The sequence below is a fragment of the Lissotriton helveticus genome, chromosome 1_1, assembly GCF_964261635.1.
Source record: "Lissotriton helveticus chromosome 1_1, aLisHel1.1, whole genome shotgun sequence".
Lineage (NCBI taxonomy): Eukaryota > Metazoa > Chordata > Amphibia > Caudata > Salamandridae > Lissotriton > Lissotriton helveticus.
The window spans coordinates 2003055505-2003083415 of NC_136057.1; the positions used below are offsets into that span (position 1 = coordinate 2003055505).

At 45.3% G+C, this 27911-nt stretch overlaps 1 protein-coding gene across 3 annotated transcripts in view; it reads left to right on the top strand.

Annotated features, from left to right (window-relative positions):
* LOC144755558 (putative oxidoreductase ZK1290.5) overlaps positions 1–27911 on the top strand; it is an 827926-nt gene that overhangs the window by 507614 nt on the left and 292401 nt on the right. For 2 of the 3 annotated variants that reach the window (XM_078644626.1, XM_078644618.1), the window contains exons 5-6: positions 10781–10963; positions 17142–17201. In XM_078644626.1, the coding sequence (XP_078500752.1) occupies positions 10781–10963; positions 17142–17201 (243 nt within the window). The remainder of the gene's footprint in view (positions 1–10780; positions 10964–17141; positions 17202–27911) is intronic. The other variant, XM_078644635.1, reaches the window with a different exon arrangement.

Genomic DNA, 27911 nt, shown 5'->3' on the forward strand with positions numbered 1-27911 from the left:
GGCGAGCCATTAAACAGACAGTTTCAGGGCCTCATTCAGATGTGTAATCTCCTCGAGAGAAGAGATTTTGATGTATATCTGAGTATCATCGGCGTACATGTGGAAGGAGATGTTGGAAGTGCGAAGAATTTCAGCTAATGGTTCAAGGTAGAGATTGAAGAGGGTAGGGGACAGAGTAGAGCCTTGGGGGACACTGATTGATATCGGGGAAGGAGCAGATAGGTTGGTGTTGACTTAGAATATCTGGGTGCGGTTCTGGAGGAAGGAACCAAACCATTTGATGACGGTACCTTCTAGACCCATCCTGTGTTCGAGGCATTCCAGAAGTTTCTCATGGTTGACTGTGTCGAATGCCGTGGAAAGATCCAGAAGGATCAGGAGACAGGTTTGCCTTGGTCAAGGGCTTGGAGAGCATCATCTACGATGTGTAGAATAGTAGTTTCAGTGTTATGCCCAGGTCTGGACCCAGATTAGAAATAGTCACAATTTCCATAATTCGACTGCTCCCAATAAAAAACAAGCCAGATAAAAACAAGTATGCACATCAGATAGTAACTGTAAATAAAACAAAGCAGGCCGAGATTCATTAAATGCTTACCAACCAGCTAAGTGAAAGTAAAATACTTACATAGTTTTTTTCATTAAAAGGACAAACATAATAACAGTGACCTGGATGGAGAGGTTGTCACATCTATATGAAATAAGTGTAGAATTGAATTAACTCTTCTAGGGATAGCCAACTAGTGATGACATAAATTAAGTCCGAATTGAGTCAAGAGAAGGCATTGATGGTTTAGCATATCAAAGTTTAGATAGGGCTGTAAGGTAAAAGTGGATTGTAATGGACTTCAAGGTCTAATGGAGGGTTTATCCATTTCAATTAGAGCTCTATCATTTGTTTTCCAAGCCTTGAATGCAGCATTAGTCCAGGCAACACCACCAGTGACTATTAAAAGGATTGTTGAACCTTTTGGGCCATTCCAATTTACTGAAACATACTTTAACATAGTTTAGACAAGCTATGCTAGATGCACAATCAAGGGACAAACAATCCTTCAATATGAGCAGATTAAGGTTTTTTACAGGACTTAACCAAACAGATAACCAGAGTAACAAAGTTTGCATCCGTAAAACATCAGTCAAAAACCCTATCCCAAGTTCCACATGAATAATATAAGATGAGGAGGTTTGAGGGGTCATTAATGCCTCCTTTAAAATTTGTTCTCAATTACATTTAATACTGAGAAATTGGTAAAGCCCCAAATGTTGCTGCCATAAGCAGTGATAGTAATACACTTGACTTTGTAAATATCAACATGACCTTAATAAATTTATACCCTAACCTGTGGAAAAATCAAAGACAGAGGCAATGCTCCTGGCAAGCATATAGCATCTGCCAGATACCAAGGTGGACCTGGTCATCGATGAATCAAACAAAACTTGTGATTAACAATATTACCTTTAACCTGAAAGTTTCTGGATTTAGTAAACAGAGGACCAATCACGATTGCATGTGATTTGTTAAAATTGGTGCTTAGGTCAAGGCTATCCATGAACTGCACAAAAGAATTAAGTAAGCATTCCAATCCCAGAGCTTCCCTGAAATTATGGACAGCGTTGTCCGTGTAGAGCAGGACAGTAAAAAAAGGATGACCAATTCGGGGCATGTCCCAACCACACTTAACGAGAGACTTCTCCAAGTGATTTATGTATAGGGTGAATACAAACGGTGACAGGATACACCCTTGGCGAACATCCCGAGACAATGTAAAGTACTCTGTGTATTCCTCAGGAGGGCCTTAACGGACTGAAGCAGACAGATTAAAATGAAGATCAGACAACAAAGTGACTATATTGGTCTCCACACCAAGACGCAGCATAATTTCTCAACATTTTTCCCTAATGACCCTTTCAAAAGTGGAGCTCTGGTCCATATAAGAGCCCCTTGATTAACAACTGTATATTTATTAATGATAAGATACAGATTAAGACATTGATTGTCAGTCCCAAGGCTAGGCCCAAAACTGATTTGAGCATCAGATAAAATATTACAATCAGTAGACCAGATCAGTAAACTATTCAGAACCAATCAGCTGAAGATTTTAACCACAGAGCTCATCACAGAGATCGACAATACCATCTGGGGTCAGTACGATTTCCCTTCTTGAAGACAGGCACAATCACTGAGGTGGACTATGACTTAGGTGTAGACTATTTAACAACTGTATTAATAAGAACTAAAGAAATCAAGGGGGCCCTAAGAGAAAAGTTAGATTTAAAAACATCCAAGGCTCCCCGTCAGGAATGGGGAGTTGTAGTACATAGATTTTAGAGCTGATGTTTAATATTAAGTGTATTCTGCTAGATTTTTGGTTTGAAAATTGTTTTTTTTTAAATTGTGCTGTGACCTCATTGAAATCACTTTGTAAAATTATGCATTCGATGTTGGTGAGAGGGATTTCAGTGAGCTTTGGGATATAAGGAGGAAAATTACATTGGCAAACTTTTACTGTGATGGTTTCTTCTAGCAAGATCACAGGAGATCTGTGGATCAATTTAAGGGAGAAGGTTGGCCATCCCAATTTGGTAAGGAGCAGGATTATTACACACTTTCCCCAGATCAATTTAAGGGAGAAGGTTGGCCATCCCAATTTGGTAAGGAGCAGGATTATTACCCACTTTCCCTAGGTTATGGGGTTGCAGGACATGTACCCAGGAGTGCGAAGTGCCTGATTCCAGCACTGGCCTGTCTCTAAGAAGCTAATTTGCAGTTGAGTCAATTCAGGAGTTATGAAGGTGACCAGGTGTTATATCTTGTATTCATTTATTCTTGTGGTTATAGAATGTTCAACGTATGCCTTGTGTGTTTGCCTGTAGCTTGTGTTCAAGGTTTCTGCTGCCTACAGTTGATTTCAAATAACTGAGCTGGGGCATTGTGTTTGGGCTTCTTCTCTGTTTCTACTAAATGTGTTCTAACTATGGTTGGCCACTATAACATTGTTAACAAGGATGGGCTGCTTGAAAGACTTTGGCTTTGGGAAATGGCATACAGTTTGAGTTCAAAAGCATGAAGTAATTTCTGAAATTTGTTAGTGTTTTTCACGTTATGGTGGTTTTATATAGCCCACAATGTAATCACTTGGTGGAGTCAACCATATGTTGAAATAAACTATTCAGATAGCAGAAAGACATTGGTTTCAAACCATGTGATACAGTTAATTTTCCACATTATTAAGGAATTGTTGAATCTGTTGCTTTAAATATTCCACAAATTAATCAAAAGAACGAATGGAGAACACAACTATTGAGTTGTCTTTATCATGGGATTTGACTGTTCATAGAGCAGTTAAGGAAAATGTTTGGTGTTACCATAATACCATGCATGCCTCTACGGGGTATGGCCTCATGTGCTACTGAAGGATTTCTTGCCAATGAGCAAACTAATGACCAGTTGGCGTCAAGAGAAATTTGACAAACAAAACATGACAGTTGATTTGGCGTTAGGGAAAGGACCATCAAATCTTATGAGAAGAGCAACTTTGGATAGGATTCTCTGCAATGAACAATAAATTGATTTTTCGATAGACATTCTTTTTAAGGTCAAAAGGTGAGTTTAGAGTGAGAGGAGTGTATCAAAATTAGCATAGCATATTTTGGAGCCATATATCCGCCATCTCCTGAACATCTCTTTTGGGACCCATACTGTCCCTGAGGCCTGGAAGCGGGCGGTAGTCCTTCCTCTGCAAAAGAAGCCCAATATCAGCTATGATAGGCTGGACAATCTTCGCCCTATTTCTCTTTTGCCATATATGGCAAAGGTTGCTGAAAAAATTGCTAACCTCCAGCTGATGGGCTTTGTAGAGAAGCCTCCCTTCTCCATGACTCTCAGTTCGGCTTCCGCCCACGGCATTCGACTGAGTCAGCACTGCTAATGGCAGTAGAGTCCTTACGGCAGGGAGTGGATGAAGGCCAAACTATGGCTCTGATCCTCTTGGACCTAAGCGCAGCATTCGACACTGTAGCCCATTCCACCCTGCTACAGTGTCTGAATGAGGGAGGAGTCTCAGGGGCTGCGCTTGGGTGGATCCGGTCCTTCCTGACAGGCAGGCGCTTTCAGGTCCGCCAGGGAGAGTGTTATTCTAGGGAGATTGGGTTGGGCCAGGGCATGCCGCAGGGCTCGTCCCTGAGCCCGACTCTGTTTAATCTGTATGTCTCCCCGCTGGCGACCATAGTTGAAAGCTATGGACTCCGCCTGGTGTCCTACGCCGACGACACGCAGCTGGTCGTCTCCCTCTCACGCGCACCTGGTCTGTTGGCGGACAATTTCAGAGTGTGCATGCAAGAACTGGCAACCTGGATGTCCACCAACTGCCTGAAACTTAATGGCAGCAAGACCGAGGTGCTCGTGGTGGGGGGATGCCCATCTGTGTGGACGTCGGCTTGGTGGCCGCCCTGCCTAGGAGAGACATCTGTTCCCTGTCAGGAAGTAAGGAATCTTGGGGTGTGGTTGGACGCTGACCTGGCCTTTGGCCCCCAGATTGGCCGAGTGGTGGGGGTTTGCTTCGGAGTCTTAAGAACTCTGAGAAAGGTCTTGGATTTCCTGCCCATTTCTGCTCGCCGGACGCTGGTGCATGCCTTAGTCACCTCACGCCTGGATTACGGCAGTTTGCTGTATCTGGGGGCCACGGGAAAGGTTCTCAAGCGCCTCCAGGTGCTGCAGAATGCCGCCGCTCGCCTTATTTTGAGGCTCCCAAGAAGATCTACCTCAAAGGCAGCGCTCCAGGCCTTGCACTGGCTTCCTGTTAGGAGCAGGGTGGAATTCAGGGCCCTTGCCACGTGTCACCGCATTTTGGGTGGCAAAGCCCCTGCCCCGCTACAGAGTCTGGTCACCAGGTATGAGCCCACAAGGACTCTGCGCTCCTCCTGCACAGGTCTCCTGAAAATTCCAAAAATCAAGAAAGTGCGTATGGGGGGAAGGTCGTTCAGGTACCTGGTAGCGAAGCAGTGGAATGACCTTCCGGCAGAGTTAGGTCTGGAGGCCTCAGAACCCATGTTTAGGAAAAAACTTAAGACTCATTTATTCAGTCGGTAGACGGTTGCGCTGGCTGCCTGGACTGCCTACCCCATTTTTCATAGCGCGGGGACACGCCTGTAGGCGTAAACCAGGCGCTTTATAAATCTCCCTAATAATAATAATAATAATGTTACCACATTAATATGTCACCAAAATGTCACAGTACGGTGACAGTGGCAAATGGCAAGCTTTGGTGCAAACCTAATGGTATGAAGGCTTCCCGTAGTGTTTCTGGAAATGTGGGTGGTACCAAAATCATGGACAACAGTGTTGAATGGCAAAACAAGAGCTCTTGATTGTTAGGAATACACTGAAAATATTCCAACTTCTGAATTAGGAGAGGGAAGACACTGACAATATCTTTCAAATCCATCAATTTCTCTATTGAAATCCTCATTCTCCCTAAGAGGGTTATCTGTAACTATTTTCAAAATGTTCTAATGGATCCAACCGAACCATTGTGTTTTTTCTCTTGTTGTAACAGGTAGCATTGCCATTTCACCTTATCAACCCATAATGCACTTGAATACCAGACAGAACTGTATGATTTGTAAGTCAACATTAGTCTTTTTAAAGCCACTAAGTTTAAGGACTAGGTGGCAAGAAAATATTTGTAGACCCTATTTAAGCAATTCAGTGGCACTTACTATCACAGAACTTACAGCTTTAGAGAATACATCTTATGTAGTCAATTCCTGATCACCAAAAGCATGCATCCGTCAAATTTCAAATCATGGCTAGAAATAACTTTCCATGAAGAAATTCAAGTAAATATAATAATTGACTAAATGGTCTTAATTTCCTCCGTTTTTCCCTCTCACCATAATTTCACTCACAATCATTATTGTCCTGAGAGCATGAGGATGCTAAGCACAGATTAATAGAGACTTCCAAAATTAGTTATTGTTCCAGTATGGTAATCTACTTGCCAGATTTAATAGATTGTCAGGTTTAAACCTTTACAGAAGTATGTAAGGTGTAAACCAAAACTTTCATAAGAATGAGTACAAACGAATCCAATGAATTATGTTGTTCTCCAAACTATTGTCCTTTTGATTCGTTGATAACCTAGTGTTTCCCTGAAATTGGATTGAGAAGAACTTGAAGGAACATTCAGGGAAGTTTTCTTTTCCATATTAATTAACTAAAGCACTATTTAAACATTGAACTATGCCTAGCGATTCCATATGTGCTTTAGGACAAGTTTGTGGTGAAACTAACATTTTTCCAAAATCAGAGCAAACTTGATACCCTCTGTATCATTATGTTTACTGGCATTTTATGTTTGAAGATAAAAGTATCTCAGATCCTTAACAGTATTAATGGTCATTAATTCTATTTGATGGGCAAATACAAGTTAAAAGTTCCCATTAGGCTTTTCTTTATTTAGACATGCATCCAAATTTGATATTATAGCAGCAAAAAACTTGTGCATTTTGGCGTTTAGGAACCTCAACTAGTATACATTTAGCTTGTCTTATAACTTCAGTTTTATATAGAAAAGATTTTGCAGTTTTCGTTTTAGAGCATGTTTCCATTATGAATTAAAACCATTAAAATAATACCAACCCAACAACCAAACAGCCTTAGCATTTGATGTACTTAGCACAATTAGAGATGTTGCCTCACATCATGTAACCCTCCTTTTATCAGGTGGTCAGTTAGCAGTGCAAACTGTGCCTTATACAATGGAGGGATCCAAATCTTAACCAGCCCCCTGAAACTGTGGAACTATGTGCAAATAGGTGATAGCAAAATAAGCTTATATGTCTTAAACAGCTACAATGTTGCAGACCGTCTTTTTTTGTTGAGGCATGGGTGAGTGGTGCGAAGTGTGGTTGATGTTTTCCTTCAGCATTGAAGGCATAACTCGGCCTCCGGTCTCCAGTGGTCTTCGGAACCACAGCTCTCAGAGTGCAATATTAAGGTTTTCTTAAGCAACCAAGAGTGCCAGAACTAAATTAAGTAAGTTTACAAACCGAGGAACAGAACAAAATGCTTGCAAGCCACAAACCTTATTACAGCTACAATGTTTCTCCACAGTCCAGTCTTGTTATGTTTGTGGCGATATGCGGTCTGCAGCTTACCTGATACCATGTGATAATGAGGCATGTAATCCAGATCTGAGTGGCTCGACTACATGTGAAACTGGCATCCTATTTTTATCTTTAGCCCAGCTACCATGCTAAACCAGTGTGTGTGCTCTGAGTCCATGATGGTTCTTAAGTCCATAACATGTTTTGTGGCCAGAAAGGGTAAACAAAGTGTCCATTGCTGTCCATGCCATGTCGGAGGTTTTGAACATAAAGTGACGGTGGCAGCATACTGTTTATGTGAATTATGTTACTGAACAGCTCTTATTCCTAGTTCAGGTAGGATTTGATGCATACCGACCCTAGATATGTAAAGTTCCGCTTATACGTGACACTTAGCTCCTTACTTTTTTATCCTGTGTGCATTTTGAGGAAATATGTGTGAGGTATGACTATTAAGATTCTGTGTTGTTATGAGAGTATGGTTCCTGGGACCAGTGTGATCTATCCTTAGTTTGACATGGCCCAAGATGGAGGCTGAAGTGCACCTTTCCCAGACACGGAAGTGTGCGATTATAGAGATGAAGCTAATCCTAGAGATTTCATTAGGACCTTTGGGCAGGAGACTGTGGATCTTTGCTTCCTGAGAACTGCCATTTGATTGATGGTAGAGGAAGAGGGTACGTCAGCAGAGTCTGTTTTAGAGGTAACAAAGTTTCTAGGCAGGCCCGGTCCCTTTTTGTTTTTCCTCTGATTGCTACTTCAGGAAGACCGATCACAGCCAGCTGCAGAGTCTTCACAGACCATTGTGCTCATATTCTGGATTCTTCTGCTTGGAGCCAGCAATGAGTGCCCTTCACCTTGCACAAAGACTCTGTTACACTGCAGCTAGAAAATCTAATTTGAAAACGAATCACCCCAAATCCTTTCCTGGATTTTTGACAGTCGATCAACATTCCCTGTGTGAAAAATCAGGGTGATGGTGGAACCAAAACCATCCACTCAGTTCTCATTCCAAATTCTCCTTGACCAAGGAAGGGAACCCTCCGGAGTGTATCCGAAGAACTGCTGTGATACGAGGCTTGTGTCTGTCTGATAGCCTGTCTTTAAGAGGAGACATCACTTGAAGCCTGCTCAACTTGTTGGAAAACATGGGGGATATGCCTACTCCAAGAGGGAAGGCATGTGCCTGCTTTGCATGAGGAGAGATGGTCCAGGAGGAGAAACACCCAAATGGTCCCAGAGTGTGGAACACCCAGAAGAAGTACGTTGATTACCTGGAGTGTATCTGATGGAGACCCGATCAGTCAGTGTCACCAGGCCTCCCTGTGTGGTGAAGGCGGTGAATGAATTGCATGAAGTATCGACATCACCCAGGTGACAGGATTGCCCCTGCTGTGCTGGGAGTTCTCAGAGGCTCAACAACACAACCATAGCAGAGAACACCCCTACTGTCTTGGAGTCCACTTCTACAAAAGAAGTGTGCCACTACAGAGACCTGCCACGCTGTACTTCCCAAGTGGCAATATCCAAGAGACAGGGCTATTGCACTGTTCCCGTGGCCACTGGCTAAGATGATGACAATGGGACTGTGAATGGAACACCACCAAGTTCTATGTCGAACCGCTTCTCAGCGTACAGAAAAACATGAGGCCTGAAGTGTAGGACATAATGGACTGTGTCTTGAATTCAGAAAGATAATCCAGCATATTAGGGAGAATAACTATTGCCAATGTTAACTCTTTCTGCGCAAGCAATATAACAAATTGACCTAGGAATTACCTATCAAAATCGCTGCTTGTCCAAGCCTAATTATCAGCTTGCACCTGTTCCAGATCCATATCTCCTATCTTTTCAATGCCACAAGATTGCTGCAGTTGGCATAAGAACTGTAGAACTGGCTTAAGACCCCTGGTGTATGTTGTAGAACCTGTAGTTTAAATCCCAACACTGTGTCGATTTCTTTTGTTTTATTAAAGTACTTTTCTTTTACTTAAGGCAAGCACTAACATTGATAGTGAATTATTGTGTCTGTTGGTTTACTGTTGAGTTCTGATTCTCTACCCCCACAATCCCTCCATTAGAAAACGTTCACCTCTCGCCCTCACTACCCTGAGGGTCTAGGGTTGATTTGATGTACTTGTCCCAGTTATCAGAGCCATAATAGGACAGGCCCCAGGACAGCAAAGGCAGAGACCCCAATCACCACAGTTGTGGCCCGTAGCCTCTGACTGCCTTGTGGGCCTCTCCAATCCGGGTCAGACACAACCACCTCTGAGATCCAAGCCACCACTGTCTCCTAAGCAGTGCACCACAGCTTCCAGTGTGCATTATTAAGGTTTTCTCATGCCCCCATGAGTTCAAAGTCGCATTTCAAAATAAAACAAGTGTGTAAACAGAACACAAGAAATGCTTGCTTTAACACAGTCCATAGTGTAAGGTGCATGATTTTATTATCTCACACTCAAATGTGTTGGATTATAAGCTAGAGCACCATCTTTCAAATGAGGTGCGGCTGAGGGCACTTAGCAGAAGAGTGAGAGTACTTTCTGAGGAGCAATTCATGAATCCTTTTAAACACCCGCAGGTGGCTTAATTGTTTAGCTATTTGTTATTTTGATGCTTTGCAAGGGTGGAAGAGGAGAGTGACATGGTTGTAAGTGTGAGATGTAGGTTGTATGAAAGAGATGGTTGTACTAGTGTGGTGGTATGATGGTATTTTGGGTTTGGGGTGGGTTGGGTGTCTGGTATGGTGAGGTGCAAACTGGTTAAAGTGGTAGGTAGTGAATAAGAGTTGAGAAGAATAATGCGAAAGGACCTGTTGGGAAAGAGGTCATGCAAGCATTCTTGTGTCTGAGACCATCGGGCAGAGGATTTAGATGGTACGTAGAAAACAGGATTATATTTGACATGACCACATTGTGGTGAAGTATACCCTTCAAACACCCATGATTGTGCCAGCGTCTTAATGAATGGTTTCACTGGAGAGGCAAAACAGGTGCCTTGAATTGTAAAATTATTCTGCAAAAAAGATTGCTGGGTGAGGGTGGAGACTTAAAGGTCTATCTATATTGGAAGCAGTGAATGATGTTGAGGTACTAAGGTTAGAGAGAAGCGACGGGTTAGATGGTGGTATGGCAGGTGGAATGCTTGCATCAGCAATGATGAAGTGGCCTAAAGAGATAATAGGAGCTCAATATAATTCTGTTTAAAAGAAAAATATATATATATATATATACTCTATTCCTTTTTCAGAGTGAGATCACTTATACATCGCATACAGTTAATAACTAACAGCCTCTTGGCTCATTGGTGCGCCATTGGCTATCCGGCAGTATTTTCAATTTTTTGTAACAAATAAACTATCCTACTGCTAATGATTATTTAGGGGAAGCATATGGGGTCATTAAAATAAACTTTGCTGATTTGTCGTAGCAATAACCCAAATCTATTTTCATGTTTCAAGTTGGTGGCTGCACACGTTTTTGGAACTGGCAGAAGCATAAAGTACTAAACTAACTGAAATAGAAGAGAAAAGCATGCAATGTCTGTCGTATGATGTCATTTTAAGAAGGAAATTTAAAGAAAAGCATCACTTCCAAAGAAAACGTAACATTTTACACGCTGTTCATATAATGTAGATGCTGATATGGCTTGTTATCCTTGATTCCAGGCTGAATACCACCCATTCCAAAGACCGCAAGAGCTGGTGGACTACTGTCGAACGAATAATATTGTTTTTGAGGGCTATTGCCCATTGGCTAAGGGGGAAGCGCTGACTCATCCTATTATCATTCAGTTAGCCAAGAAGTATAACAGGACCCCAGCACAAATCTGTATCCGGTGGAGCATTCAAGTAAGTAATTGTTCCAGTGCAAATTGTACAATTCAGGGACAGTGTTCTCTGCGCCCTGTATGCCTTGTATTAACAGTAGAATGAGGACGTAGTTAATGCTACATGTCTGCACACATGTGTTACTTATCATCCCTAAGAGGGTGTGCGCAGTTTAGGCAAATTATATTGCATGCTGGGAGCTGAAGTTCCTTCACCCAGGAAATGGAGTCCTTTAGAGAGCCATAAAATATCCCCTAAATGGGTTTCCACTGAACGTGTCTTTAAAAAGCTTTAACTTTTCCTTTGTAGGATTCAGGATCCTGTGGAGAGTTTGTTGATCCGGACTCGAAGCGCTTACATGCCATAGAACAGTTCAAAGCTCAGCTTCTCTTTTCCAAATCATAGAGACGATGCTCCTCCCACCACGAGGCCGCCACTAGAAATGTAGATCAACAATTTGCCCTAAAGCTTTCGGGAAGGAACACGCTTCAGAGTCTACCATCCGGTCTGCATTGCTGGCTCCCCCCACTCGCCCTCAATTAAATGTTGTGCCTGACGCATTTTGATGCTCAGTGACCAAGGCGAAAGCTGAAACGCGTTACTATCTGCAACTATCCAGGGCGTCCGTACTTTTCTCTGATACTTCAGAAGATTGAAGATTGTTGAAGCAATTTTGGGGTTTCCGGTAGCCGTTGACGGACAGCCCCGCAGGATAGCCTCTACACTCACCGAGTGTGTATATATATATATATATATATATATATATATATATTATACACCAAGGCATATTGAAGAATGAGTAGGTGTATGACTGTCTGAATGGATAATTTAGTAGGTGCGTGACTGACTGTATAAGTGAGTGGCTAAACGTGTCTTATTGAATGCAGGGGTTAGTGATTAAACTGTGTGAGTGTCTATCAGTCTGTTGGTGTGTAAGCGGCTTCATGGGTTGGTGAGTAGCTACATGAGTGTCTATATGAGTTATTGATTGGTTCTCTGAGTATCTGTATGGATGCCTGAGTGTCTGTGTAGGTGGGTGGGGAGTGTGTGACTTTGTGCATAGAGGTGTGAGTGGGTGATTCACTTGGTGTATTGGTTCAAGAGTGCATCTGGGAAGGCATGTATGGGTGAGTGAGTGTGTGTATGGATGTGTTGGTGACTGAATGGATGTCTCAGTGGTACATGTGTGAGTAACTACATATGTGAAAGGCAATATATGTGAGTGTTGGAGTATATAAATGACTATATGTGAGAGTGAGTGATTGTGAGAGTGCCTGTGTGGATGAGTGTGTGCTTGTGTCAGTGATTGTATAAGAGAGTAAGTATGTGTGAATGAGTGAGGTGGTGTATTATAATTGTTTAGGTGAGTAAATGGGAGGGTGATTGATTCTTTGCATGACTGACTATGTGTGTGAGTAACTCTATGGGTGAGTGGTGGTGTTTGAGTTTCTGTAAAGGTTTATGAGTGTATATGATAATGCTGTATTGATGAGTGACTGCATGTATGAGCGACTGTATGGGTGAATGAGTAGATGTGTGTGTACACCTAGGAATAAGTGAGTGGGTATGTAGTAACTGGTATTGGTGTGTCTTTGGATTTGAAAATGGTAGTCTCTATTTTAGAGTGGGTGTATCAAAGGTTATATTAGGGTGTGAGGAGGTGCATTAGATTATCAAGTGGATGATGTCATCAGTGATGTCATTTGAGACCATGTCATGAGTGATGTAATATGTAACGTCATCACCCGCACATTGCAGGGGCATGAGCTATAGTTACCTCAACTAACTATAACGGCTGAATTTCTCTGACTTTGTACGAGTTAAATGTCCAACTAACTATAACGTCCATGAAACCTATGGTTTTTTCAGTGAATTGCAAAGGATTTTTAAATGCTAATTTCTAACTATAATGTCCCTGAAACTTATGTTTTTTTGTGTGAATTTCAAAGGTTTTTTAAATGCTAATTTCTAACTATGCCTACAGAGGTAGGACATGTGCAGCAAGAGGAAGAGAAATGCAGAAAGAGGCAACAGAAGTCCTGAAAGATGAAGAAAGGTACAGAAAGAAGCAATAGATATGCAAAAAAAAACAACAGAGGTGCAGAAAGAGGCCTGGTTGCAAAGTCATCCTGTGCCCCCAACGTTTTCCTGACTGGTACTGGTGGCGACTGACTCTGACTATCCTGGCCCGAAGCCAATACTATGCTGAAAGCCACTTAGAGAGGTGCAGAAAGAGGCAATGGAAGTGCAGAAAGAGGCAAGTGAGGTGCAGAAGGAGGCAAGAGAACTACAGAAAGAGGCAAGAGAGTTACAGAAAAAGTCAAAAGGGGTGCAGAAAGAAGGAACATGTGTGCAGACAGGCACAGAGGCAAGAGAGGTGCAGAAAGGGGGAAGTGGGGTACAGAAAGAGGCAAGAGGGATGCAGACATTTACAAAAGAGGTGCAGAAAGAAGCAAGAGGGGTGCAGAAAGAAGGAAGAGAAGTGCAGAAAGAAGCTACGGAGGGTGGCTAAGGCTTGAACCAAAGTCAGGCAGAAACCACCACTCTAGTCAGGGCAAGGGAAGTGCTGCCAATCAGGAAGGAAAAAGGAGGGAGGAAAAATCCAAGGCAAGAAGTGGCACGCTCTTCTCAGTAAATGAAGGGCAAAGCTCTTCTTCCAGATGAAGGCAAAGTTCAGGGAAAGTCTTGGAATGAAGGGGGGCGAAGGCTGGGCCCAGGCAGGATAGCTCACAGGGCCCTCCAGCAGGGAGGCAGTCCCTAGTAGTGGTTCCTCCTGGCACCCAGCAGCAGCAGGCCTCCCTCAAGTCAGGAACACAGAGAGAACATTTTCATGAGGTCACAGCCCCTTCTTATATACACATTTTCCTCTTTGTCACCCAGCACAGGGCTGGGGGAAAACCAGATGCAACTGGTTTGGGGGAGCTTTGGAGCACTTTGTTGTGCTCAGCTCCTCTCTCCATTGTCAGGTGGGGGCTAGATGCTCAGACGCACCACAGGGGGCAGAGCCAGCATTGTGGAGGGAAGGCACAGTCCTATTCAGGTTCCAGGTGCAACTCCTCCCTCCCATCTACATGCAGATCTCCCTATTCACCACTGGGCAGACCCATCCTGGCTCCTGGAGCCAGGCACACCATCCAGCCCCTGTCAATCACAAGCCAGACAGACACTCCACATCAGGCAGGCAGACACACAGCACACAGAAGTGCCAACTTCTAAAAGTGACACTTCTCCACTAGTCACAATAAATCTGCTCACACCATTGCCCAGCATTTATTCTCACGGATTCGCACATACTAAACTCACCCCTGCACTCCTCTCATACCAGGAATTACCATGGACACACATATCCCCCATACATTCCTAAGGGAGGGCAGGCCAATCTCACCACACGCACTCAGAGTGCGCATGCACTTTACACTGCAACACAGAGCTAAAGTGCACAGAAGCCAAAAACTACTAGTATCAGGTCACATTAAAAGGCAAAAAGTTTAGGGGTAAACCTGCCAAAAGGGCCAAGTCCAACAGCACTATTGTTGTCGTTTAACAAAACTGACTTCAAAGAAGCAACCCAGACAGGCGATCTGGACAGAGGCCTGCCAGAAAGCCTTTGATACCCTCAAGGAGGCCATATGTACAGCACGAAAGATGCGAGGGCCTGCAACAAGGGTGTATCGTGCAGTGGTGATTCTGAAAGTGTTGCATGCTGCGGCGGTAATGCAAGTTTTTGCGACAGGCCCATTCCAGACAGCAGCGGAGACCCATCAGTTCTGCTTGGGGTTGAGCTGCCCAGCAGAGGCGATGCGTCGTTCTGCTGGTACCACAGAACCTGGCAAAGATCCTTAAGCCCACCTCCAAGGTTCCACTTGTCAGGTTGGACTCATAGAATTGCATAGTTGAGGTGCAGCTGCAGGGTTGTTGAAAGCCTGGTATCGCTCTGAGGCTTCAGTTCCTTATACTCCTTCCTAGATCGCTTGGATATATTGTGACGATATAATCAAGCAGAATGCCTGCACTATGCACCCCCAGTGCACTTTGGTGTCCTAAAAGGGGCCACAGATGATTGTGTGGCTACTTCTGTAATATGAATCGCACGGAACTCAATCGCAATGATAAGGGGGTTGTCGTAAGGGTTGTGGTTATCGTGAGAAGAAACTACGTAACCAGATAATACGTTTCTTAAGTAAAGCCCTCATGGAACATGAGCAGGAACAGTTCCTTCGTATCCTCAGCTATCCATCCCTGCCTAAACAAACATTGTAATTCTATAGCACACGTGTACAGAATGCTATTAAGCACTTTTGGCAAAACCAAACGAAATCAAAATAACACTAATAAGTATACCTAATATTAAAATACATTATGACATTTGCACACTGGTGCAACAGAGGTTTCACCATATCTGCATGGGGATATGAGCTGTTCTGTTCTGGTTGCCAGAGCCCTCGCACTTCTCCACCTCATTCCGTCTTCTAAATTTTTTTTTTTAAATGTTTATAGGCATGCTGTGGAAGTGTACCCCTTGATCTTGGGTATGGAATTAAATAAACTGACACCGCTTTCCCTTTTTTGGGGGCATTGTCAAAAGCAATAAATAGTATGGGTGATTTATGATTTATCAAATTATTCCAAAGAAGGATTGTTCAAATTGTTCAAAAGGAAGAATTTACACATGAGAGGAAGTCATTGGGCTCCAACCCGGAGGCAGTGCTACAGGAGGCAACGATCCCAAAAAACAGGGGAAAGTGGTGATAGCCCCAAGCACATGAGGAAATACTTTGCCTCCACACAATATTACAGACGAAGAGCAGCACAGGAGTCAGATGGACGTCGGAGGCATCCCTCTTTTCCGAAGGAGGCCTTTTTACCTCCAATGAACGATGGAGGTGTGATTTCAATTAATTCTAGTGCTTAATTTGAGCTGGTGTTTTCCGGTGCCCAGCATTGGCACTTATTTGTCAACTCTGGTGCTTGTGACAGTCTGCCACAAGGTGAAGATGTCTGGCTAATTTAGAGATGGCCACAACAGTTATTTGTTAATGCATTATACATTAAAATGACTATTACCTGCCACACAAGCCATTCTTTTAGCCTGGGAGCCTGAAATAGTCAGACTCGTCACATTTGCAGTTGTGTGATGGTTAATAGTTTTGTTTACAATCATTGGCAGCAAGGCAGGGGAATGATGTGGTGCAGTTGCCTTCGGACGAGAACCCTAGTGCCCCCTCCCCCAACCCCATAAATTAAGCTAAGCACTGACCATAGCCCTGCATTTCATTAATGCTCTCTCCTCAATGCAGGTGCGAACTGTCGGAGTTCACGCCTGTGCTGAGGACAGCACAATGTGTGGAGTAATTGGGCAGACTACCCCAGTGTGTGCCAGGCATACAGGGAAAGTGCACCAGCTTTGTAATTCGGGCACAGATTGTAATCTGTAGTTACACGAGAAGGATCATAAACAAAGCTGGATGTGAACGATGGAACATTGGTGACAAGGCTGATCCTTCTTTTTACCTATTTCTTTATTTTTATTTTTCGCCACTCTACTCTCTTTTCCTCGTTTCCTTTCCCCCTAGTCAGTAAAATAAGCACAGCACAGAATTGTAATTGTAAATGGCACTTTGCTAAGTTGGGTGGAAATGCCTGCTCGCATGAGTTTCATAATTTCTCAGGGAAACTAAGGAAGCATTCCAATTGAGTGACGCATATAAACAATCTCTACTCACTTAGCAGGCACTCAATAGGAGTGTTCGGGACTTTTCTAGACGTCATGCGTTGTGCTTCTATTCTCACCATAAACAGGAAAACAGAAAGAACAGGACCTTCAATTGACAGTGTTGACCTTCATTGTAATATTGTATACAAAGCAAGCCAAGAAATGACGTAAAGAGTAGGCGGTTCACGAGAGTTCTAGAACTATCAACCAGCATCGTTGTTAGCATTTGAATTGTTAGGGATGTAACTTGGCGAATGGGAGCTCCCATTTTCTGACTTATAGCAAGGTTATTGAATAAAGTATCAGCAGTTTTTCAATAACTTGTGGCAGGATATTCCTTCTTTAAATAAAGAAAATATGAATGATGAAAATGTTTCGCAATTTCGTTTTTGTGACAGACGAGTGCTTCATAGATACTAATGGTCATTAGACTTAGTTTCAAACATGTAAAGTAACAGACACATTTGTTTTTCTTTTTGTTTCCAGAATGAGGTTGTTACTATTCCAAAATCCACAAAACCCAAACGGATAGAGCAAAATTGTGAGGTGAGATTGAATTTTAACATTCCTTTACAAAGTATAGCATGTCCAAGTGTGCCTTGAAATATCTCAGCATAAGCAACTTAAACATTGCTTTAACAATTTAAAACTTGAGTGGTTTGGTTCACATTTTTATCTTATCCTTCCAGCAGCTCCAATACAAGGATTCTTTGAACCAGATGCCAAATTATATTTTACCACCCTCGTCCTCTTGCAACAGGACCATGCCCGAGGCCTGTAAATTCAATCTGGTATTCCCTTGTGGCAGTACCCTAAGATGGCTTCTTAAGGTCGCTGTCTAGTGTTGTATTGTAGCATTTGTTTTTCTTACTGCCCCTATGTGGAGCGAGGAGGTGCTTACCCACACGGAGTGCACACTACACAGTTTGGTGTGAGGTTGGAAAGGTGTTGTCTTTGCTCTGATCCTGTATGGAAAGTTTTTCCATATTCTGCATTTTGACCATCAAGGTGCGGTTATTACATTATGGGACTAGCAGCCCGTCCCGACGTTGTCCGGGTATGAAATAGAATGTGTATAATGTGTGTATTCAGATACGGTCATTCGCGTGTTCCCCCGCTTGAGGCCCAGCTGCAGCCCTGGTTCATGTTAGCAGGCGCATGTAATTAGTGTAGTGATCCGCCGCCTGAGCCCGGCTACAGCCCTGGCTGATGTTAGCAGGCACGTGTAATTTGGTTCAATGTGATAGTTCAGTAACAGCGCGCATGAGAGGCTTCAGTAATTGTCCCCGCAGACACGCTCAGTCGCGTGTGCCCCCGCTTGAGGGCCAGCGGCGACCGCCTAACAATTAGAATTGTGTGAGTCTTGAATGATTGTTTCCCGCTGTTCTTATTTTTTTATGACCCACACCGACGCTCTTCGGCCCGAGTGCTTTTTAGACGCACCCAGGCCAAGGCACACACTGCATTCGGCACCCCTAGTATGTGTGAGACAACGGGCAGTTCCCCAAGGGAGTCTTGCGAATGGTTACTTACAGCGCTTTGAGGTGAACGCCTTTGTGACGCCCCCAGCACATGGCCACAGCAGACGATCTGATTAATGTACGACCCAGATGACATGAAGTACGGAACGTAGCACACAGCCCCAGCATTTGTCACGCCCCCAGCATGCCCAGTGATGCGCGCAATTGCGTAATTGGCGCTTCACATGGCATGAAGGGCGGACACACGCCCACAGCGCGGACACACGCCCACAGCATTTGTCACGGCCCCAGCGTGTCACGTCCCCAGCGTGCCCCTTGATGCGGCGCAATTACGACTCACATAGCATGAAGGACGGAACGTACCACACGCCCCCAGCGTTTGTCACGCCCCCAGGACATGCCCACAGCAGAACGCAGACACGCCCACAAGGGACTACTTTGCTGGCACGGTTCTTTTACCTTTTAAATGTATATGGTGGCCGTCTGCATAGCCTATGCCCTTTCCAATGCTGTATTGGGTGTTGTGATTGGTGCTGTGGTTACTGAGATTACCCGCCTCAAAGGTTTGGGCTCTCTCTTTATAATATTAGTATGGATATGGATGGATGGATGTAGCACTTGGTGGTGTGATGGATGAGGAAGTGTGGGGAATAGGTGTGCATTTTTATAGTTTGGCTGTGCTGTCAGCTCTTATTAGTTCTGCAGATCCTTTTATTGTGTTGGTAATTTTAGGTGTCGTCAGGGACAGCACATGCACTGTTGTTTGCAAGTTCTTTTGTTAACCAAAAAAAAAAGAAAGAAAACTTAAAGTAGGCTAGAGCTCACCCATTACTTACCATTGGTTGGCTTCATCTTCTCTCTCATTTCTCATTACTTACGATTGATTGGATGCATTGTCGCCCTCATTTCTTTAGCTCTCATTCGTTAGCACCTGCCGGCATCACTTTCTTCTCTTCATGTTCTTGTCCCTTTGATGGAACATATACCAGGTAGTGGCTGATTTCTTTATTGGTGTCCTTCTGCTGGACACAATCGCATTGAGGTTCTTTTTTTGTTTGTGGCATGTACAGCTGTAGATACAATTGGTGCGCATACTTCCACCTCCTAGTGCTGGGCTCGGTCGTGTGCAACTTGTTTTTCTTCAAAAGAGGTCTTTTTGAGTCACAGGACCTAGTGACTTCACCTATTAGTGGTATTGCGCATGAGCATCGGCTCCATTGTTAGACTGTGTTTTCTCCGCCCCCGGGTTCAGATGTGTCGATGTGGGTGTTCTTGCTGGGCCTTCAGATCCATTTCCTTGTCGGATGTTCCAAACATTACTGCTTTCTCGGTGCTCTACACCGTTGTGCACCTTTCTACTTCATGTCTGTCACCAATCTCTCAGCTCCTACCGTCCGGGTTTACAATGTCCCCGTGATGGAAAGTATTGTATTCCGTTTCTATCCTACTTGCCACACCAAGTGCCCAAGATCTCACCTCCACAAAGTCTGCAATCTATGCTTGTCTACCGAACATCACGAAGACTCCTGTTCAGCATGTCTCAAGTTCCGTAACAAAAAGGTTCTTCAGAACCGATGCACTCTTCGCCCTGCCTCAGCAGCCATAGTGCACAGACGGGAGGAGGAAGAGGAGCGTCTGATGTTCACAGGGAGCTTGTTCCAGGTTTTAGCTGCGATGTAGGAGAAAGCTCTCCCGCCAGTTCTGTTTCTGCCGATGCGGGGAACCTCTGCCAGGGCGAGGTTGGCCGAGCGGAGGTTCCCCTTGGGTACGTGGAAGGATACTATCTCATTGAGGTATTTGGGTCTGATGTTGAGGGATTTGTAGGCGTGGGTGAGGGGTTTGAAGGTGACCCTCTTCTCGATGGGGAGCCAGTATAGGGCTCGTAGGTGTTGGGTCATGTGTTTGTGACGCATTGTCCCGAGGACAAGTCTGGCCGCGGCGTTCTGGATGCTTTGGAGTTTGTGTAGAAGCGTTCTGTTGATTCCAGCGTAGAGGGCGTTTCTGTAGTCCAGTCTGCTGGTTATGAGTGCCTGGGTGACGGTTCTTCTGCAGTCGGGGGGGATCCATTTGAAGGTCTTACGGAGGATCCGAAGGCAGTTGAAACTAGTGGAAGCGATGGCGTTGATCTGGTGGCTCATGGAGAGGGAGGAGTCCAGGACGATGTCGAGGTTCTGAGCGTGGTCAGTGGGGGTAGGAGGGTTCCCGATGGTGGAGGACCACCAGGTGTTGTCCTATGTGGAGGTGCAGGGTTCGAGGATGAGGACCTTGGTCTTCTCTGAGTTGGGCTTTAAACAATTGTTATTCATCCTAGCTGCCACATTCTTCATTGCTTCCTGAAAGCATAGTCTGGTGTCTTCAGGATTCTTCGTGAGTGAGAGGGTGAGCTGGATGTCGTCGGCATAGGATACGATGCTGAGCCCATGCTATCTGATGATGGCGGCAAGGGGGGCCAAGTAGATGTTGCAGAGTATAGAGCTGAGTTATGATCCCTGGGCTACTCCGCAGTTGATTTCTGTGGGTTCGGAGAGGAAGGGAGGGAGTCGAATCTCTGGGTTCTGACGGAGAGGAAGGATTGGATTCAGTCTAGGGTGGCTCCTTGTATCCCCGCGTTGTGAAGTCTGTCTGCGAGCGTGCAATGTAAAACGGTGTCGAAGACTGCGGAGAGGTCGAGAAGGATGAGGGCCGCAGTGTGTCCCTGGTCGAGTAGTATGCGGATGTCGTCAGTGGCGGCTAGGAGGGCGGTCTCGGTGCTGTGGTTGCTGCGGAATCCAGACTGGGAGGCATCTAGGATGGAGTTCTCTTCGATGAAGGCGGTCAGCTGGGTGTTTACGAGTCTTCTGGTGACTTTGGCTGCAAAGGGGAGGAGAGAGATGGGCCGTATTTTTTCAGGTCCGTAGGGTTGGCCGTTGGTTTCTTGAGGAGGGGTTTCACCTTTGCCTGTTTCCAGTTGTCTGGGCAGAAGCCGGATCTGAGGGAGGTGTTGATGGTCCGTCCTAGTTCGGGTGCGATGGGGGCAGCCCTGTGGAATATGTGCTGAGGGCAGGGGTAAGTTGGGGCTCCTGAGTGGGTTTTCTTCATGGTCGTGGTGATGATTTAGATGGTGGCGGGATCTCAGGTCGTGATGGTCGGTTTGTCGGTGGTGGTAGGTAGGGAGGTGGTGTCTGGTGCTGGTTTGCAGAAGTTGTCGTATAGGGCCTTGATCTTCAGGTGGAAGTAGGAGCTGAGCTTGTCGCAGAGTTCTTGGGAGGGTGTGACGTCTGTGACTTCGCTGGTAGGTTTTGCAAACTGCTGTATGACGTTGAACAGTTCCGTGGCATTGGTCGCATTGGTCTGGACTTTGTCCCTTATGAAGGTTTGTTTGGTGTCTCTTATGCGCTAGTGGTATTTCATCACGGTGCTCCTGTGGTTGTTCCATGCTTCCGAGGTTTTCTGGTTTCGCCAGGTCTTCTCTAGGCGTCTGTAGGAGTGCCTGGCTTCTTGAAGTTCTGTGGTGAACCAGGTGGCCTTGAGAGGGCGATGTTTAGTGGGGTGGCAGAGGGGTGCAAGCTTGTCGGTGCAGCAGGAGATCCAGCGGTGAAATTTCATGGCTGTGGAGTTGGTGTCGGTCGTGGTGCTGAGGGGTTTTGAACAAGGGCGGTGTTGAGGTGTTCCTCTGTGACCTTGCTCCAGTTCCGTCATGGTGGGTGTAGGGCGGACTTGGGTGCGGTGGTGGTGTTGAAGGTAAAATGGACACAGTGGTGGTCCGTCCAGAGGGGCTGGGTGGTGTGGCTGAAACGGATGTTTGTTCCTCCCGCGAAGATGGGGTTGAGGCTGTGTCCAGCTCTGTGAGTGGGAGTGTTGACCAGCTGCTTCAGTCGGAGGTTGTTGAGGAGGGTAGTGGAGTCGGGGTCGTTGCAGTTGTCGAGGTGGAAGTTCAGGTCCCCTAGCAGAGGTACACAGACATAATATCGACTCCAAAATATCGTTTGGACATAATATCGACTCCAAAATATCGTTTGGAGAAAATATCGACAGGACAGAATATCGACAACCAAAATATCGTTTTTAAGGTAAGTGAAGTAATATCGTTTTTAAGGTAAGTGAAGTAATATCGTTTTTATTTTTAGGGTTCAGGGTCAGTTTTGGGTTTTTGGGTAAAGGGGTATTTTTAGGGTTCAGGGTCAGTTTTGGGTTTTTGGGTAAAGGGGTATTTTTAGGGTTCAGGGTCAGTTTTGGGTTTTTGGGTAAAGGGGTATTTTTAGGGTTCAGGGTCAGTTTTCAGTTTTTGGGCAAAGGGGTATTTTTAGGGTTAAGGGTCAGTTTTCAGTTTTTGGGTAAAGGGGTATTTTTAGGGTTCAGGGTCAGTTTTCAGTTTTTGGGTAAAGGGGTATTTTTAGGGTTCAGGGTCAGTTTTCAGTTTTTGGGTAAAGGGGTATTTTTAGGGTTCAGGGTCAGTTTTCAGTTTTTGGGTATTATTTTATTATATTTTATTACTATATATATATGTTTAATAAATATGAAATAAAAAAATATTTATTTAACTTTCATTAATTATTTAATTATTATAAGTTAATTTAAGTAATTTTAAATATATTTTAGTAATTAATTATTAATATTAATTTAATTTAACACTGTTGTTAGTAAATACGATATTTTTTACAACTATATTTTTGTAAACGATATTTTGTACTCGATATTTTTGTACTTACCTGTTTGTACATACAAACTCGATATTTTTGCTGTAGATATTTTTTCCTCGATATTTTGGGTAGTCGATATTTTGGTAGTCGATATTCTTTCAGTGATCCCCTAGCAGAATGTAGTCCATGGAGGTGATGGCGTGGGGGGCGGCGAGCTCGGCGATGGTATTAGGGGGCTGGGTGCACAGTCCTGGTGGTCTGTACATGAGGATGCCGCGTAGAATCGTCCTGGGGTTTGTCTGGATCTGGAAGTGTAGGTGTTCTGTGTTGGCGTAGGGGGGTCACACGTGCTGGATGTGGAGAGTAAGAGGGAGGTCTTGTATGCGATGGCGAGACCTCCTCCTGGGTGGTGCGGGCGGTCCTTTCTCTGGATCTTGAAGCCGTCAGGAATGGCAGTGGCAATGTCTGGGCCGGAGGTGGCGTTGGTCCAGGTTTCCGTGAATAAGGTGACGTCGGGGGAGAGGGTGTCAAACAGGTCCCAGATTTCTACGGTGTGTCGGTGCAGGGAGCGCACATTTAGAAGGATGCATGTCAGGGTTTCGGCGGTGCGTGCATGAGGCGGGTCTTCAGCGGCAGTGGGAGCTTTGTCGATGTTGAAGGATCTGCAGTAGGGTCTGCACAAGAACTGTCCATGGGTGGTGTTCGGCGAGGATCTTGCGCAGTCGGTGTGTCTCCCGTGACTGAGTGTATGGAGGGTGGCTGAGTCGTAGTGGTGAGGCCTCGGAGAACCAGGGTTCCCGGCGCTGATCACGATCGAGTCGCGGACTGGCGCAGACGGGTTTGCCTTATGCGCGCCTTTTGCGCACCAGCAGCACGACCGCGCAGCAGTCGGCTTTAAATTGGGGAGGGGGCGGGACCAGCAGTAAGGTGGCAGGAGCGAGGCTGTGTCGGTGGGCGGGGCCGCAGGGGCACAGCAGCGGGAAAAGAGTACACAGTCCACAGTAGAAATCAATTTAGACAACACCCAATAGACCAGGCAAAATAAGAATTAATGAGAAAAAGGGGGGTTCACTATATAAAAAAACGGCAGGCAAAACGGAAGAACACCTGAGGCGCGCTGCAGGCACAAACTCTGCTGTGGAGGGGCTCAGAGCTGAGCCAGAGCTACAACCGAAGACGCATCCAAAACCACCCTCAGACTTGAAATGCGCGGAGACGAACATTTCAGATCCAATTCAGCCTGCACCTAGGGATTCAGAGCAGAGTAGGAGTTCCCTGCCAAGACCCTGAAGCATTTATAGCCGAGTTCAAGCTCAACGCCTTTTGAATGGCAACTCTCTTTAGTTCCATCACAGCTGCCTTCTACTACTGCTTCCTCTGCCACTTCTGATCACTACGTACAACCAATCCTTGAACGGCTGCAGGAACACCCTGATGCTCGGAAGCAATGCATCCATATTCAGTCAGGCGCTGAACCACCACAGTGCCGAACAACTCTGCTCCTCATGAGAGGAATTGAGGGGGCCATCAACTCCTAGTGGTTCTTGCTCCTAAAAAGCCCAAAAGGCATGATAGGGCTACCTCTCCACTGCTTCCTGCTCATCCGCCTCCTTCTTCACCTCCCCCTGTTTCTCCTGTGTTGCCTTTGGAGTCTCAACGACACCTTGGGGATATTAACACTTAGGGATATTAACACTTAGGGATTGTGGATAGTTTTAGGCTCTCTTGTTACCCAATGACGCTCATGACCCACAGAGCCCAGACCCCTGGGATGGCCATAATATAGAAACCCCCCACAGATACATACCTAGACCCAGGCCTGTACCCTGCTAAACCCTCCTCCATACAATGTTACTTCATACAATGAGAATCTACATAGGGCTGATGCTTTCCACATTGTAGGGTGCATGTGGAACAAGAGTAGCATGATTTCCTTGTGAAAATCCTTTCCTCTAGCCAGTGGTCCCTCCACTTGCTGGCCTGCCCACGCTTTAACATAGCTACATTGGGGGAAGGGCCTTTTCAGTTGTGATTCCCCAGATCTGGAGTAAGCTCCCGGTTAATATGCGCAGGGAAAACCACTCTACTTCCATTTAGGAGGAAACTCAAAACCATCTTGTTCACTGAGGCATTTGGAAAAATCCACCTACTGCGCATTTATTATCCTCAGGACTAGGGGATTCCTGGCTCGTGGTCCATTCTGCAAGCGTCTAGAGACCTTTGGTGATTGGCGCTCTACAAATAAAATCTAACAATAACAATACCTCCACTTGCTCAATGGGGTTCTCAAATGTGCCATAGAGATTTTCAAAGAGCTGGCTAAGGCAAGAGTTATCACGCCTAGAGTAGAGAGGAAGTTTAAGGCCTCCCCCAGCGACCCTCCATATATTTATGGACAGTTACCCCCTTATTCTCTGGTGATTCCTTCAGCCAGAAAATGTGCTAACACTGACACTCAAGGCACTGATGATGCGCCCCCTCCTGACTGGAAGAGCAGGAAGATAGATGCTGGGGCGAGTTAGTGGCAGTTCAGCCGGCGATGCATTGGTGACTCGCCAATTCCATTGGCTTACTACCTCGGTACCACCGTGCCTAATGGAATCAGATCGCAAACTTGGTAGAACATCTCCCAGAACAGTACCGCAAGAAGGGGGGGGCAGCAGATGGTAGCAGAAGGAAAGGTTATTTCCAATACCAATATCAGCTATGCTCTGGACACCGCAGATACAGCCGCTCACTGCGTTAACACAAGCATCCTCTTGCACTGCTCATGGCTGATCATTATGGGGTTTAAGCTGAGGTCCTGCAGCACCTACTTAATATCCCATTTGATGGTCAGCATCTCTTTGACCCTCGGATCAACAAGATGCTTGAAAAAAATAAAGAAAGATACTGATATGGCCAAGGCCATGGGCACCCACCGAACACTGCCTCCCTGAGGTTCCTTTCAGCACACATAGTTTTGTGGTGCATTCAAGACCCCTGCTCCAGAAACCTCTTGCACCCTCACTATACCAATGCAACAATCCCCCTTGCGGGGTTACTTCAGTGGTGGATGCAGGGGGAACAATGGCAAGAGTAGAAGCAAGGGCCCAGCCCCAAAGGGGCTGCCCCACCAAAACAGTGATGCTCTTCGATTTCCCCCGCATAACACAACATATGTTAGGGGAAGATTACAGGGGTTTCTACCTGGCTGGTCAGAAATCACTACAGACCGTTGGGTTCTAGATGTCATACAGGAGGGGTATTGTCTGGAACTCACACTAACACCACCCAAAAAAAAAACTTGACAATACAAACTATCCAAAGAACATTTGCAACTTCTTCATGAGGAAATCTCAGGCCTCTCAGTACATTTTGGCAGAGCACTTTTACAGGGTGACTCTATAGGATGTCATACCATTACTGCAGAAAGGAGACCTCATGACTGCCCTAGATCTGAAGGATGCCTACTTCCACATTCCCATCCACCCAGCACATCGAGATACCCATGGTTTGTGGTAAGTGTGCTTCACTATCAATTCATAGTGCTCCCCTTGGGGGTTGCCACAGCTCCCAGGGTTTTTTACCAAATGTCTAGCCTTGGTGGCAGTTCATCACAGGAGGAGCGGCATCCACGTTTCCATACCTAGAAAACTGGCTGATCAACAGCGCCATGCAGCAACTCTGCCTAGCGCACACCCAAACCACAATGCACACCTTACCCAGTCTGACCTTCACCATCATTCTGGCCAAATTCTACCTCCAGCCCCTTCAAGTACAGCCTTTCCTTGGGCCGTGCCATATGTGCATGTGGGAAAAGGTTCCCCAGTCCAGCAAGAGTACAAGCCTTCTGAAACATGCTACCTCTTTTTAGCCAGATCGTTAGCTGACAGTCAGAGCTATGATGCGTTAATTTGGCATGATTGTCTCTTGCATAGCTATAGTCCCTCATGCCAGGCTTCACATGAGCCCAATACAGGAGTGCCTAGTGGTACAGTGGTCTCAAGCCGAGGGTAATCTAGAGGGCCTAGTGTTGGTTTGGGGCCGCACACATCACTCTCGACAGTGGTGGTTCGCAAACAACCTGCTATGGGCTGCCCCTCCAAGACCCACTTCTGCAAAAGACCATCACCAGGGACACCTCACTCACAGGTTGGGGATCCTCTCTCTATCATCTGACTGTTCAGGGTCAGTGGACCCCTGCCCAACAAACTTTTCACATGAGTCACCTGGAGCTGCTGTCCATTCAGCTCGCTCACTGCTTTTCACCATCTCATCCAAGACAAAACAGTCCTGTTATGCATGGATAACATGACTGCCATGTTCTACTTACAGAAACAAGGGGGCACATATTCAACACAGCTGTCCAGTGTACCCCAGAGCATCTGGTGGTGGGCTATACATCACAGAGAATATCTACTCATTCAACACATTTCTGGGGGAGACAACGATATGGTGGGCCTGCTCAGCAGGTCACACCAACAAGTTCACAAATCGGAACTCTAACCTCAGGCCATACTGCCATACTTTCTGCACTGGGGGTTTCTGCAGACAGATCTGTTTGCTGCCGCCGCCAAAAATGCCAAATGCCAAAACTTCACTTCCAGACTACCACACCCACAGTCCATGGGCAATGCACTATGGATGAGTTGCTAATGGATATTCTCCTACCCTTTTCCACCATTCTCACTTCTTCCATTTAAGGTCAAGAGGCTCAGACAGACATCCCTCATGCTCATCTTAATGGCACTAACCTGGTCACAGCAGCCATGGTATTCCACACTGCTAGAACTCTCTCTAGTTCCACACGAGAAGCTCACCAACAGGCCGAATCTTCTCACACAAAACCATGGCAGTCATAGACACCTCAACACTCAACAGCTCAACCTTGTGATATATTATGGTTCCTGAGCTCTTACAGTTTGGTTACCTTAACCTACCAGAATAATACCTAATATTTTCTTCATTGTATATGGTTATTTAAAACCTTTACAACTGTGCAAGAAAAGACAATCCATATAAAAAAAAGAAGAGACAGATCATTGGTGATAAAAACACATTTGAGATAAATACGTAAAATACCAAGCTAATGTTCAAGTGCCTTCTGGTACGAACTGTATTATAATTACGTTTAATGAGTCTGAGAAGAAACAGAACCATTGCCGTTAGTCGAC